General features: G+C 36.3%; 1 protein-coding gene across 1 annotated transcript in view; it reads right to left on the minus strand.

The window, feature by feature from the left end:
• LOC128636524 (zinc finger protein 585B-like) overlaps positions 1-11898 on the minus strand; it is a 101334-nt gene extending 89436 nt beyond the window's left edge. Inside the window, exons 1-4 of the mRNA XM_053689523.1 lie at positions 11766-11898; positions 6930-7069; positions 3875-4042; positions 3386-3506 (exon numbers count right to left, since the gene is read on the minus strand). Of these exons, the coding sequence (XP_053545498.1) occupies positions 3386-3506; positions 3875-4042; positions 6930-7004 (364 nt within the window). The 5' untranslated portion in view covers positions 7005-7069; positions 11766-11898. The remainder of the gene's footprint in view (positions 1-3385; positions 3507-3874; positions 4043-6929; positions 7070-11765) is intronic.
• Positions 11899-13542: the final 1644 nt, after the last annotated feature.

The raw sequence follows: 13542 nt of genomic DNA on the forward strand, positions 1-13542 counted from the left end.
AAGAAGTATCTCGAATTTTGGTTTGGGCGGAATCCAGCTCCTGTCTAATCTCTGCGGTTCATATCCCAGGTGTAGACAATTGGGAAGCGGATTATCTCAGTCGCCAAACGTTGCATCCGGGCGAATGGTCTCTTCACCCAGAGGTATTTCTTCAGATTGTTCAAATGTGGGAACTTCCAGAAATAGATCTGATGGCGTCCCATCTAAACAAGAAACTTCCCAGGTATCTGTCCAGATCCCGGGATCCTCAGGCGGAGGCAGTGGATGCATTATCACTTCCTTGGAAGTATCATCCTGCCTATATCTTTCCGCCTCTAGTTCTTCTTCCAAGAGTAATCTCCAAGATTCTGAAGGAATGCTCGTTTGTTCTGCTGGTAGCTCCGGCATGGCCTCACAGGTTTTGGTATGCGGATCTTGTCCGGATGGCCTCTTGCCAACCGTGGACTCTTCCGTTAAGACCAGACCTTCTGTCACAAGGTCCTTTTTTCCATCAGGATCTGAAATCCTTAAATTTAAAGGTATGGAGATTGAACGCTTGATTCTTGGTCAAAGAGGTTTCTCTGACTCTGTGATTAATACTATGTTACAGGCTCGTAAATCTGTATCTCGAGAGATATATTATAGAGTCTGGAAGACTTATATTTCTTGGTGTCTTTCTCATCATTTTTCCTGGCATTCTTTTAGAATACCGAGAATTTTACAGTTCCTTCAGGATGGTTTAGATAAGGGTTTGTCCGCAAGTTCTTTGAAAGGACAAATCTCTGCTCTTTCTGTTCTTTTTCACAGAAAGATTGCTATTCTTCCTGATATTCATTGTTTTGTACAAGCTTTGGTTCGTATAAAACCTGTCATTAAGTCAATTTCTCCTCCTTGGAGTTTGAATTTGGTTCTGGGAGCTCTTCAAGCTCCTCCGTTTGAACCTATGCATTCATTGGACATTAAATTACTTTCTTGGAAAGTTTTGTTCCTTTTGGCCATCTCTTCTGCCAGAAGAGTTTCTGAATTATCTGCTCTTTCTTGTGAGTCTCCTTTTCTGATTTTTCATCAGGATAAGGCGGTGTTGCGAACTTCTTTTGAATTTTTACCTAAAGTTGTGAATTCCAACAACATTAGTAGAGAAATTGTGGTTCCTTCATTATGTCCTAATCCTAAGAATTCTAAGGAGAAATCGTTGCATTCTTTGGATGTTGTTAGAGCTTTGAAATATTATGTTGAAGCTACGAAATCTTTTCGTAAGACTTCTAGTCTATTTGTTATCTTTTCCGGTTCTAGAAAAGGCCAGAAAGCTTCTGCCATTTCTTTGGCATCTTGGTTGAAATCTTTAATTCATCTTGCCTATGTTGAGTCGGGTAAAACTCCGCCTCAGAGGATTACAGCTCATTCTACTAGGTCAGTTTCTACTTCCTGGGCGTTTAGGAATGAAGCTTCGGTTGACCAGATCTGCAAAGCAGCGACTTGGTCCTCTTTGCATACTTTTACTAAATTCTACCATTTTGATGTATTTTCTTCTTCTGAAGCAGTTTTTGGTAGAAAAGTACTTCAGGCAGCGGTTTCAGTTTGAATCTTCTGCTTTTGTTTTTCGTTAAACTTTATTTTGGGTGTGGATTATTTTCAGCAGGAATTGGCTGTCTTTATTTTATCCCTCCCTCTCTAGTGACTCTTGTGTGGAAAGATCCACTTCTTGGGTAATCATTATCCCATACGTCACTAGCTCATGGACTCTTGCTAATTTCATGAAAGAAAACATAATTTATGTAAGAACTTACCTGATAAATTCATTTCTTTCATATTAGCAAGAGTCCATGAGGCCCGCCCTTTTTTTGTGGTGGTTATGATTTTGTATAAAGCACAATTATTCCAATTCCTTATTTTATATGCTTTCGCACTTTTTTATCACCCCACTTCTTGGCTATTCGTTAAACTGAATTGTGGGTGTGGTGAGGGGTGTATTTATAGGCATTTTGAGGTTTGGGAAACTTTGCCCCTCCTGGTAGGAATGTATATCCCATACGTCACTAGCTCATGGACTCTTGCTAATATGAAAGAAATGAATTTATCAGGTAAGTTCTTACATAAATTATGTTTTTAATTATAATTTAGTATTTTATTATTTATATTTATAAATTTAGTGTGTGTTAGGTTAGGGGGCTTAGTAATTAAATTAGTTATTTGCGTTGTGGTGGTTTGGCGGTTTAGGGGTTAATAGGTTTATTAGGAATATTGCGTTGTGTGGGTTTGGTGGTTTAGGGGTTAATAGTTTTATTAGGATTATTGTGTTGTGTGGGTTTGGCAGTTTAGGGGTTAATAGATTTATAAGGTTTGTTGCGATGTGGGTAAATGGCAGATTAGGGGTTAATAGTTTTAATAGGTACTTTGCGATGTGGGTTAATAGCGGATTAGGGGTTAATACATTTATTAGGTAGATTGCGATGTGGGTGAATGGCACATTAGGGGTTAATAGTTTAATTAGGCATATTGCGTTGTGGGGGATTGTCGGTTTAGCGGTTAATACATTTATTATTAGTTGCGATGTGGGGGGATTGCGGAAATGGGGGTTTTACGTGTCGGATCTATATTTGGGAGGCGTGTTAGACTTTTACAGGAGATTTGATATTTTTTTTTATTTTCTTAGGAGCCGGCAGTTTCTAAAGTGCCGTAGTCACTGGTGACTCCAGAAATTTGTATTTACGCTCATTTCTGGACATCGCTAGTTTATCCGACTAGCGGTCTGCTCCTACACTTGTACTGTCTGTGACTGATTTGTAGTCTGCACAGATTTTATTAACCTTATCCCTGCCTGTTATGCTTGCATGCATGGGAAAACATATTCACACTGCATTATCATTAGTTTATTGCCCACCTAAATCAGAGCAGTAATAAAGTTTTTGTGTGTGTGTAAATGTGTGAATGTATGTTTGTGTGTGTAAGTATGTGTGTGTAAATATGTGTATGTGTGTTTGTGTGTAAATATGTGTATGTGTGTTTGTGTGTAAATGTGTGTATGTGTGTTTGTGTGTAAATGTGTGTTTGTGTGTAAATGTGTGAATGTATGTTTGTGTGTAAATGCTAGTTATTACTTACACATTATTAGAAAAAACAGTAATAATTGAATGCAGTGACAATAATTTATTATGATAATAAAGAGTGGACACATAGTTCTAGATACAACCGGCCCTTTTGAGGCGCTTTGAAGGTGACCAAACTGCTGATGCGGCCCCCGATGAATTTGAGTTTGACACCCCTGGTCTAATACATCTAAAGCTCTGCCATAATTGTATGGACATGATAGCTGATATTAGATATTTTTGATTTCTTTTTAAATGGTTAACATTGTTCACTTTTACCAGAAGGTTATTCCATGTACTCACTACAGATTGTAATTTACCTGATGTGCTGACAGTCTGGCAATTCTCAATAACGCTCTTGTACTGGTCTTTATGTTCCTTGAGATATTGCCACTCTTCAATAGAGAAATACACAGCAACACTGTCATATCTGACTGGCATCTGGAACAGAGAAAATGCCTCTAAATATATTTATATTCACCAAGTTCTGGAAACAATTTCAGACCTCCCAACCGTCTCTATCTGAGAGGGACAGTCCCGATTTCTGAGCTCTGTCCCTCTGACTCAGCTATTTGCAGAATTTATCTTAGCCCCGCCCATACACCAACCTGACTTGACCCCAAACCAACAAGACACGCCCATGATCCTACCCACTATCCACCAAATTACATCAAAATAAGGCAAAATAAATAATTAAAATACACTGCAAAGTTGTTTCATTAGGCATAGCTAAACATTTTTTTAATAAAAGTCTCAAATTGTTTACCGTCTCTTTAAGGCTATAAAAATTATTAAAAAACAGTACTCACCTCTCCATTCATCAGGTGAATTATATTTGAGGCATGGTTCACAATTGTATTGATAATTAAGGATTTGTTGTCAGTTTTCTCCCATGCAAACACAGCAGATGGCGGCCCATAAATGCTTTTAGCCACAAATGGACTGTGCTCATCTTTTATCTTCACTACAATATAACTCTGAAAGTTTAGAATTATATTAGAGATCAAGGAAACACACACATTACAGTTCCCTCCCTAGTAATTACAAACAGAATATGATATTTAACCCCTACATTACCGGGACTTTCAGAGAGAAACTTGTCCAAAATACCTGAGAATTTTTAGCATTTTTGCTATCACTCCATTTATACAGAAATAAAGCCTTGGTTTTTTTTATTTACTTGTCAAAACTATATGTATGTTTTAAAGGGCTAGTAAACCCACAAAATAATGTAATATAACTCTGCACATAGTGCAGAATTATATAACATCAGCTTAGCGCCAGCTTTCTACCTTAAAGGATTTCAGAGAAATTTTCCTACGAAAATGACTTTTACAGTACGCCGCTCCTGGCTCTACTGAGCGGGTCTGTTTGTTTTCCCTAAGTGCATCGGCATAGGGAATGTAATTTTAAACAACTTTCCAATTTTCTTTTATCACAAATTTTGCTTAGTTCTCTTGGTATTGTTAGTTGAAAGCTATACCTAGGAGGTTCATATGCTAATTTCTTAGACCTTGAAGACTGCCTCTAATCTGAATGCATTTTGACCACTAGAGGGCATTATGTTCATGTGTTTCATATAGATAAAATTGAGCTCATGCACGTGAAGTTACCATGGAGATAGCACTGATTGGCTAAAATGCAATTCTGTCAAAAGAACTGAAATAAGGGGGCAGTTTGCAGAGGCATAGATACAAGGTAATAACAGAGGTAAAAAGTGTATTTCTATAATATTGTTAGTTATGCAAAACGGGGGAATGGGTAATAAATGGATTATCTTTCTTTTTAAACAGCAAAAATTCTGGTGTTGGCTGTCCCTTTACCAGAGAGTGCTGGAGCTTCCTGTAGCTAGGACGTATATATATGTGGTGCGGTACGATAGCCAAAGTACTGCACAACGTATACAGTATATACGTCCATTTGGGTGAAGGGGTTAAAGGGACAGTCTAGTCAAAATTAAATTGTAAGGATTCAGATATGGCATGATATTTTAAACAACTTTCCAATTTACTTTTATCATCAAATTTGCTTTGTTCTCTTGGTATTCTTTGTTAAAAGATAGGTAGGCTCTTAAGCTAATTACTAAGCGCTTGAAGGCTGCCTCTTATATCAGTGCATTTTAACAGTTTTTCACAGCTAGACAGCGCTAAATCATGTGTGCCATATAGAAAACATTGTGCTCACTCCCGTGGAGTTACTTATGAGAGGGCACTGATTGGCTAAAATGCAAGTCTGTCAAAAGAAATGAGATAAGGGGCCCCTATGCAGAGGCTAATAGGCAAGGTAATCACAGAGGTAAAAAGTATATTAATATAATCGTGTTGGTTATGCAAGACTGGGGGATGGGTAATAAAGTGATTATCTATCTTTTTAAATAATAAAAAATTTGGAGTAGACTGTCCCTTTAAGTAATAAAATGTAAATGTTCTATTGTTCTCTTGAAATATTGAGCATTAGTTTACAAACAGATATAAGATAAGGAAACAAGTGTGGGCCAGATTACAAGTGGAACGCAAAATATTGATTCAGCTAAAGCGATATTTGCTCTCCACTGTGTAATACCAGCGGCATGCTAATGTGCGCTGGTATTACAAGTTTACAGCACTGTGAATGTGAGCTCGCATTTACATTGCTGGGAAGCATTGCGCTCACGAGAGCGCGCTTCCAAAGGGTCTTATGGGAGTCTCATTCTGATGCCATCACAGACGGCATCAGAACATCGCACAGCAAAGAGGTAAGTAGCGCAGCAATGGGCAGCAGTTAGTAAATATATATGTACAGTATATGATTATATACATATATATTGATGTGCTAATATATGTGTATATACACACATTAACTATGTATTTAAGCATATACAGTACACATAAATTTACTGGGAACACACAGTTCACATAGACTGCAATGCAAAGGCACTTTTTCAGTGACGTTTTATTCTAACACCCCACTCCCATCAACTTTAAAGCCCCAAAACTGCCTAGTGCTAGTTTGCGGTAGCAATAACCAGCCACTTGTAATGGCTGATTAATTATCGCGCTCGTTTGCAGGAGCGGGATAATTTAGCGCTCCACTTGTAATCTAGTACTGTGTGTACACAAAGTGATAACATAATGAGATCTGATATTGCCTGCAATCGTCATCAAAATAATATAAATATTGTTGTGTGAACAAAAAGTTAAAATAAAAAATAAACAAAACTTTATTTCACATATCTGGGTTCCACTGTTCTAGACTTCCTTGAACAACGCTGCCTGTCAATTACCCCAAATGAACGTACGTCAGAAAGAGTAAGAAGCAGCGTGCGTAAGAGTGAGCCTGCACCGTAAGGTCTCCAATGCAGCATCCTCTGCTTAAAGGGACATTAAGTACTAAATAAATGCTAGATAGAATGATGCAGTCAAAGAAAAGATTAGTCTGAGAATAATATGTAGATGTATTTTATAAAGTTTCATTAGCTGTTTAAATAGTGACAAAATAAGTGTAAAGTTTTAGTGTCTATAAAACAAGGGGATCTGCCATGTTGTAACTTAGGTTCCCTTCTCTGCTGTGGCCAATTAGGAACAGTTATAGATAGGTCACTAGAGTGTGCAGCCAATGGCTGTGTGGAATATAACAGTGTTCTACACTTCCATTTCTAACAGGAACTGAAATGCTCACAATTTCACAATGGAATTAGAAGAAAAAGGGGGGACAAAATAAATAATGAAGGTATATTGCAGAGTGTTTTATATATATATATATATATATACACACACACAATTTATAATTTTATATTATCATCTCAAAGTGTTTAATGTCCCTTGAAGGATTTTATGTGCTTTTCAAATTCTTTCGCCTGATTTTATGCAATTTCATATAACTCACCTCTCCAGTAAGTAGGTAGACTATCTCAAAAGCGTGTTTTATGACCGTCTCCATTATCTGTCTTGCTTCCCCCATTATTGACAAGATAAATTATACCGGACTAGAACTTCAGTAATGTTCATCTGGTCCGACAGCAGAATCTGTAATAAAAACAAACATTATAAAGGGCTGAGTTGAAACTGAGCCATAGGGGGCGATTTATCAAACTGAGGTGCGCCCCTGTCCGCCGCGGCTCGCCTCTGGCGGGCTGAATTCTCCTGGCAGAATTCAGCATTGCACACGGGCACTTTTTTGCGCTCGTGTGCAATCCTGCCTCCTACCCGCGCCCAGCCAATCATGCGCGGATAGGGGCTGTCAATCTCCCCGGTCGGACTAGACCGCAGAGATTGAATTTTGCCAATTTAGTGGTGGCAAAAGATTAGGGAAGCAGTCTTCTAATGACAGCTGCTTGTTAAATACGGCGTGCAGGTTCTCTTGTGAGAACCTGCAGCCGTAAAGGGTCGAAAGGCTTGCGAAGCCTTTGATAAATCGACCCCATAATATTGTACATTCTGGTTCATAAGATGAAGTTTAAAGGATCAAAACATTAAAATGGCTTATCTATCTACTGATAAACACCTAATGAAAAGATAATGCAACAACATGTACATTGAAGTTAAAATGAACAGTAGATTTTTTGATAAATTTCAAAGTTTCCTTCTATTTTCCTGCCCCATGTCATGTGAAATTCACTAGCCAATCACAGATGCCTATATGTATATGAGCTTATAACTTTTTCATATGCTCAATAAAACTGTGCACACTCCTACAATAATGAGCAGCTAGCTCTTAACAGATAAATGTTTCTGTCAGGTTTCATCAATTAAAGAAACAATTTCTACTAGTTTATAAAATGTGATGAAGCCACATGCACTCTCTTGAGTGTATCTAGATATGCTCTTAACAAAGGATACTGATACCAAGAGAATAAAGTATATCTGATACCAGAAAATAATTGGATTTTTTAATTGTATGCTCTATTTGAATCATGAAAGCTTAGTTTAGACTTTTGTGTTGCTTTAAGAGAACTCTTCTACAATGATTTAAGGGGGTTAAATACATAGTCAAAGTTCTGCTCCTGTGCCACTCCAGGTGATGATACAGCCTCTGAGCCAATCAGAAGCAGTCATACATCCATCTGCTCCTGTCACTGGATGTATCCTCATCTGGAACAAAATAGAATAGGGTGTGTCTTTTTGAAGAAGTTAAAAACTTTGTAAAACAGAGGGAATTTGTTCAAATGCCAAATTATCTAACTTTTTTTAATCTACAATTATTATTATTATAACTTATTTGTAGAGCGCCAACAGCAGCACTACTAAATTGTCCCTTTAAAGCGTAAAGCATATACAGGTCAATTAAAAAGAGCATTAGTTCTGAGATGAATTTGCCCATCTTTGTGAAACATAATTCACTTGTTAAATTTACCAGAAAATGTATCTTTGTATGAAAATTTTATATGAAACTTACTTATCTCATAATAAAAAATAAAAATATGTATCCATATAGATGAATTACAGCTATTACCTGTTCCTTAAATTTTTTTAAACTGATTATTTTTTTAGTTTTTCTTCTATCTAACCTAAATATTTTGCTTTTAAGACTACACCTGAAACCCGTATACAACAAGGTAAAGTGTCATTAACCCCTTAACAACAGCTGGCTTACCCAGTACTTTGGCTGTCTGCAGCGCTTGCAGTATAGCACGTGTCTCGCCTACAGGATATGTTGCTGTCAATACGGGGTTAAACTTTGAAATACAGTCACCTGCTATGCAAAATCAAAAAAGCATAACAGTTGTATGATCTCATGTACGCCATACTTTGCTGGGCGCATAAATTGTGGCAGGAAAACAAATATGTGCCTTCCTTTTTTTTATGGCTCATACAAGTAAAAAAAAAAACAAACACTCTAGAATTATATCCCCATCTGTTTGTTGGGATAAAAAGAGCGGCGTGTGTTTTATGGGCCGCATTCGGCAAGCGCTCAGAGCCAGCGCTGGGCACATTTGCTCCAGCGATGACATGGTGCTAGGAGATGTCACAAGTAAGGGAGCTTAGAAAAAACGTTTGCATGCGCAAAGGGATCTGCTGCACAATAATGGAGTACTGTACTCCTATATAATTCATATGTGAGACACTTCTATTTGCTTGCAATATTTCTAATACCTTTAAAGTATTCCAGTACTCCATTATTGTGCAGCATATCCCTTTGCGCATGCAAACGTTTATTATAAGCTCCCTTACTTGTAAAAGTATTATTAAATTTACAACACTTATTTATATATATATATATATATATATACACACACACACACGTGTTGATCGTGGAGGCTGCCATGTTTACAAGCGTCTGAGCTTTCTCTGAAAAGTCCCAGCTTTACCAGCACACTGGAAATGCTGGGACTTGCGTCATCAGAGCATTGAGCGAACGCCCAGCGCCTCGCTTTGAAGTCTTCACAAAACAGTTTGCGGAACGCGGCTATAGTAACAATTCCTTATCTGAGCACCCTGTAACAAATACATATACAATGAAAGGAAGCAATTTCACATATATTTTTTTTTATATAACATATCTGAATATATAACTAAATACAAACTATATTATGATTTACAAGTCAAGATACACTAATTTTTATGGTTTTCACGCAAAATATACAACCAGGATTCTCATATGTAGCACTGAGTGTCCTTTTTGGAAGCAATATGCCTCTATTCACATGAATTATGGGTTTGCGTATTCTGCTGCATTTCTTTGTGAATAAGGGTTACTAAACCCACATTTTTTTCTAATGCAATTTTAAGCAACTTTCTAATTTACTCCTACCATCAATTTGTCTTTGCTCTCTTGCTAACTTTATTTTAAAAGCAAGAATGTAAAGCTTAGGTGCCAGCCAATTTTTGGTTCAGAACCTGGGTTACGCTTGCTTATTGGTGGCTAAATGTAGCCACCATTAAGGGGTCAATTTATCAAAGGCTTTCGGCAGCCTTTGAGCCCCTACGACTGCAGGTTCTCACAAGAGAACCTGCTCACTGTATTTAACGAGCTGCAGTCATGAGAGCGCTGCTTTCCTAACCTTTCGCCACCTATTCAATCTCCGCAGTCTAGTCCGACCGGGGAGATTGACAGCTCTTCCCCGCACATGATTGGCTGTGCACGGGCAGGATTGCAAGAAAGCGCAAAATAGCGCTCGTGTGCAATGGTAAATTTCTCCGGGGAAATTCGCCCCGCCAGAGGCGATCTGCGGCATACAGGGGCGCGTATATGCGCCTCTATCCGCCTCAGCTTGATAAATCTAGCCCTAACAAGTGCTATCCAGGGTGCTGAACCTAAAATGGTCCACCTCCTAAGCTTTACATCCCTGCTTCTTTTTTTTAAATAAAGATTGCAAGAGAATGAAGAAAACATTTGGGTTTACTATCCTTTTAAATACAAATGAAAATGTGGTGTATCTGTTTAAATCTAGCTATATCATTTTTTTTATTATTTTGACTCTACCAACCCTGCAAAAGAACAACTCAGAATGTAATTCCATGTATATTAATTAACTACTCAAAGTAAACAACATCTTTGGACCTTTATTTATTTTGCTCGCTATTTCTATAAGTTAAATTACATGAAACTCTAAATTTTTATTTAATGATTTAGAAAGAGAATAACATTTTTAAAAATGTTCCAATTTTGTTATGTTGTCAAATTTGCTTAGTTCTCATTGTATTCTTTGTTAAAAAAAAAAGATACCTAGGTAGCCTGGATAACTACATGGCAAGAAAGAGTGCTATTTCATGGTTCTAAAAAAAAAAACGCTGCCATATAATGCTGCAGACATGTGCCGCTCCTGAGATTACATTCCTGCTTTTTCAACAAAGGGTACCAAGACAACAAAGACAATTTGTTAATAGAAATAAATTAAAAAGCTGCTTAAAATTACATGCTCTTATCTGAATCATGGGGTTTTGTGTCCCTTTAACTCTCAAATATTTGCTATTTTCTAGTGTCCCAAAGATTTTAGCATTCATCTTGACCCTGCAACATTCTAGACAGTAGTTGCTTGATCAGTTCATGAGATCATTTATATCTGTCCCTAATTCTCCACAGCAAACAATATAAAATAAATATACACAAGTCATTTTTGCTAAGAAAATCAGTTTTAAAAAAAATAAAATAATATTTATTTTTATATATATATATATATATATATATATATATATATATATATATATATATATATATATATATATATATATATATATACACATACTGTATAACATATAACATATTTGATGCACCTGTATATAGCATAGACCTTGGGGAGATGATTTTCAATGGAGGAAATAATCTTACATCATTCACTTGCTATTATAATCCAATCTTTTGCTTAGTGAATAAAATCTGTCACTGTTATCCAGTTGTTTCCATTGCTAAATCTGTGTTTTCAATATAATAATATCAATATCTAACAGTGGCTTTGATTCACAATGAAAGACCTCTCTAAGGATTCAAATCTATTTCTATTCTGTGGATGTGATTCACAAAGATTTGGAAAGCTCCCTTATACTTTAGTGAATCAGCTCCACAGTATAACATATTCATTGGACATATGTGGCTCAGCAGACTGAGTTAACTAGTTTATATATATAATTTATGCAGTGTCACTGCAGAGGGTGAATAATACCATTTATTTACATACACAATGATACAATGTACTTCCTGTATATGATGCTCATATGTATTTCAGTGTGTATTTACCATTATCAGGTTTAACACATATCTTCTGGGTGTAAACCAGGCTCCTACCTAATTGCAGAGATGCAGCCCCAGACCCCAGGGCGATAAATCCTGGTCACTTGCCCTTTAATTGATCGTATTCCAGGACTTGCAGGCCCGTTGCTTGTGCCAAATGCTGACTAAGAGCAGGACTACAATTCCCATCAGGCTATTCAATATCACATGACTGGCAGCGACCAATCGCTGATAAAGATGTTTGTGTGGGTTGGTAAAGTTCTGATTCTGACAGAGAACATGGACCAGTCTAGTTTGCATCAAATTAGCTTTTTTTTTAGGTTACTCTAGATTGTTAATTGATTGTTAATATGGTTATTTAAAAATATATAACAAATGTAGTTTATAATCTAAATATGTGTGTGTGTGTTGATAGATAGATAGATAGATAGATAGATAGATAGATAGATAGATTGATAGATAGATAGATAGATAGATAGATAGATAGATAGATAGATAGATAGATGATAGAGAGATAGACTGATTGATAGATATACAGACAGATAGATTAGATAATAGAGATAGATGATGATGATGATGATAAATTGATATATGGATAGATGAAATATATATAGATGATAGATTACATTGATATATCTATATATATATAAACCATGTATCTCCTACCATTGCAATATTATACCTATATAACGCAGGGAATCTCTTTGCACCCTACAAACTATTGATAATAATAACTGAAAATAATAATATATATTATACTACATATATATATATATAGAGAGAGAGTAAATATAAACACACACACACACACATATATATATATATATATATATATATATATATATATACACATCTATCTATTGGGATGCTGAACCCAATTTTTTTTATTTCATGATTCAGATAGAGCATGCCATTTTAAGCAATTTTACTCCTATTATCAAATTTTCTTCGTTCTTTTGGTATCTTTATTTGAAAAAGCAGGAATGTAAGTTTACAAGCCGTCCCATTTTTGGTTCAGCACCCTGGATAACGCTTGCTGATTGGTGGGTACATTTAGCCACCAATCAGCAAGCTGTACCCAGGTGCTCAAGCAAAGATGGGCCGGCTCACAAGCTTACATTCCTGCTTTTTCAAATAAAGATACCAAGAGAAAGAAAGAAAAATTGGGTACAGTATCCCTTTAACAAACTTTTTTTAATAAAAAAAAACATTAATAAGCCTATATCAGCACTCACTGGATTTATATAGCAAAACTTTGCAAACATTTGCATTTCGTATGTGACATTTCGGAGAATAGCACACACACACTATTCATTGTCAGTAATATATTTGTAAGAGCAGCAATGCTCTAGAAATGCTTTTCAACAAAGGATACAAAGAAAACAAAGCACATTTGATCATAGAAGTAAATTGTAAACTTGTTTAAAATTGCATGTTCATGGTATTTTAATTATGACCTTACTGTCCCTTTAATGTTAGGAAGTATCTATTAAAAAAATAGAACCTTTTGTTTCCCTTTAAATTCATGTAGTATACAGCAAACATAATTGTCATTGGAAATAAAGACTCCAATAATGATAAACATGGACGGGTAACAGCTGCTTGGCAATGGGATGGTACTCAGAATTGATGACTGATATTGTGAGACATTAAATAAAATGTTATTCTTTTTCAATGTTTTTTTTAAGGATTTTATTGATGAAAAAACACAACAATGAGTGAGAAGACAGGGAGTTTGTTATAGAAATGAGGATTTAGTTAGTGGGCATTTCACCTGGGTTTACATATTGGAGGGGCACTGGGATAAATAAGAATATCCTGGGTGCGTGCC

This window comes from Bombina bombina, chromosome 7 (genome assembly GCF_027579735.1).
Source record: "Bombina bombina isolate aBomBom1 chromosome 7, aBomBom1.pri, whole genome shotgun sequence".
Classification (NCBI taxonomy): domain Eukaryota; kingdom Metazoa; phylum Chordata; class Amphibia; order Anura; family Bombinatoridae; genus Bombina; species Bombina bombina.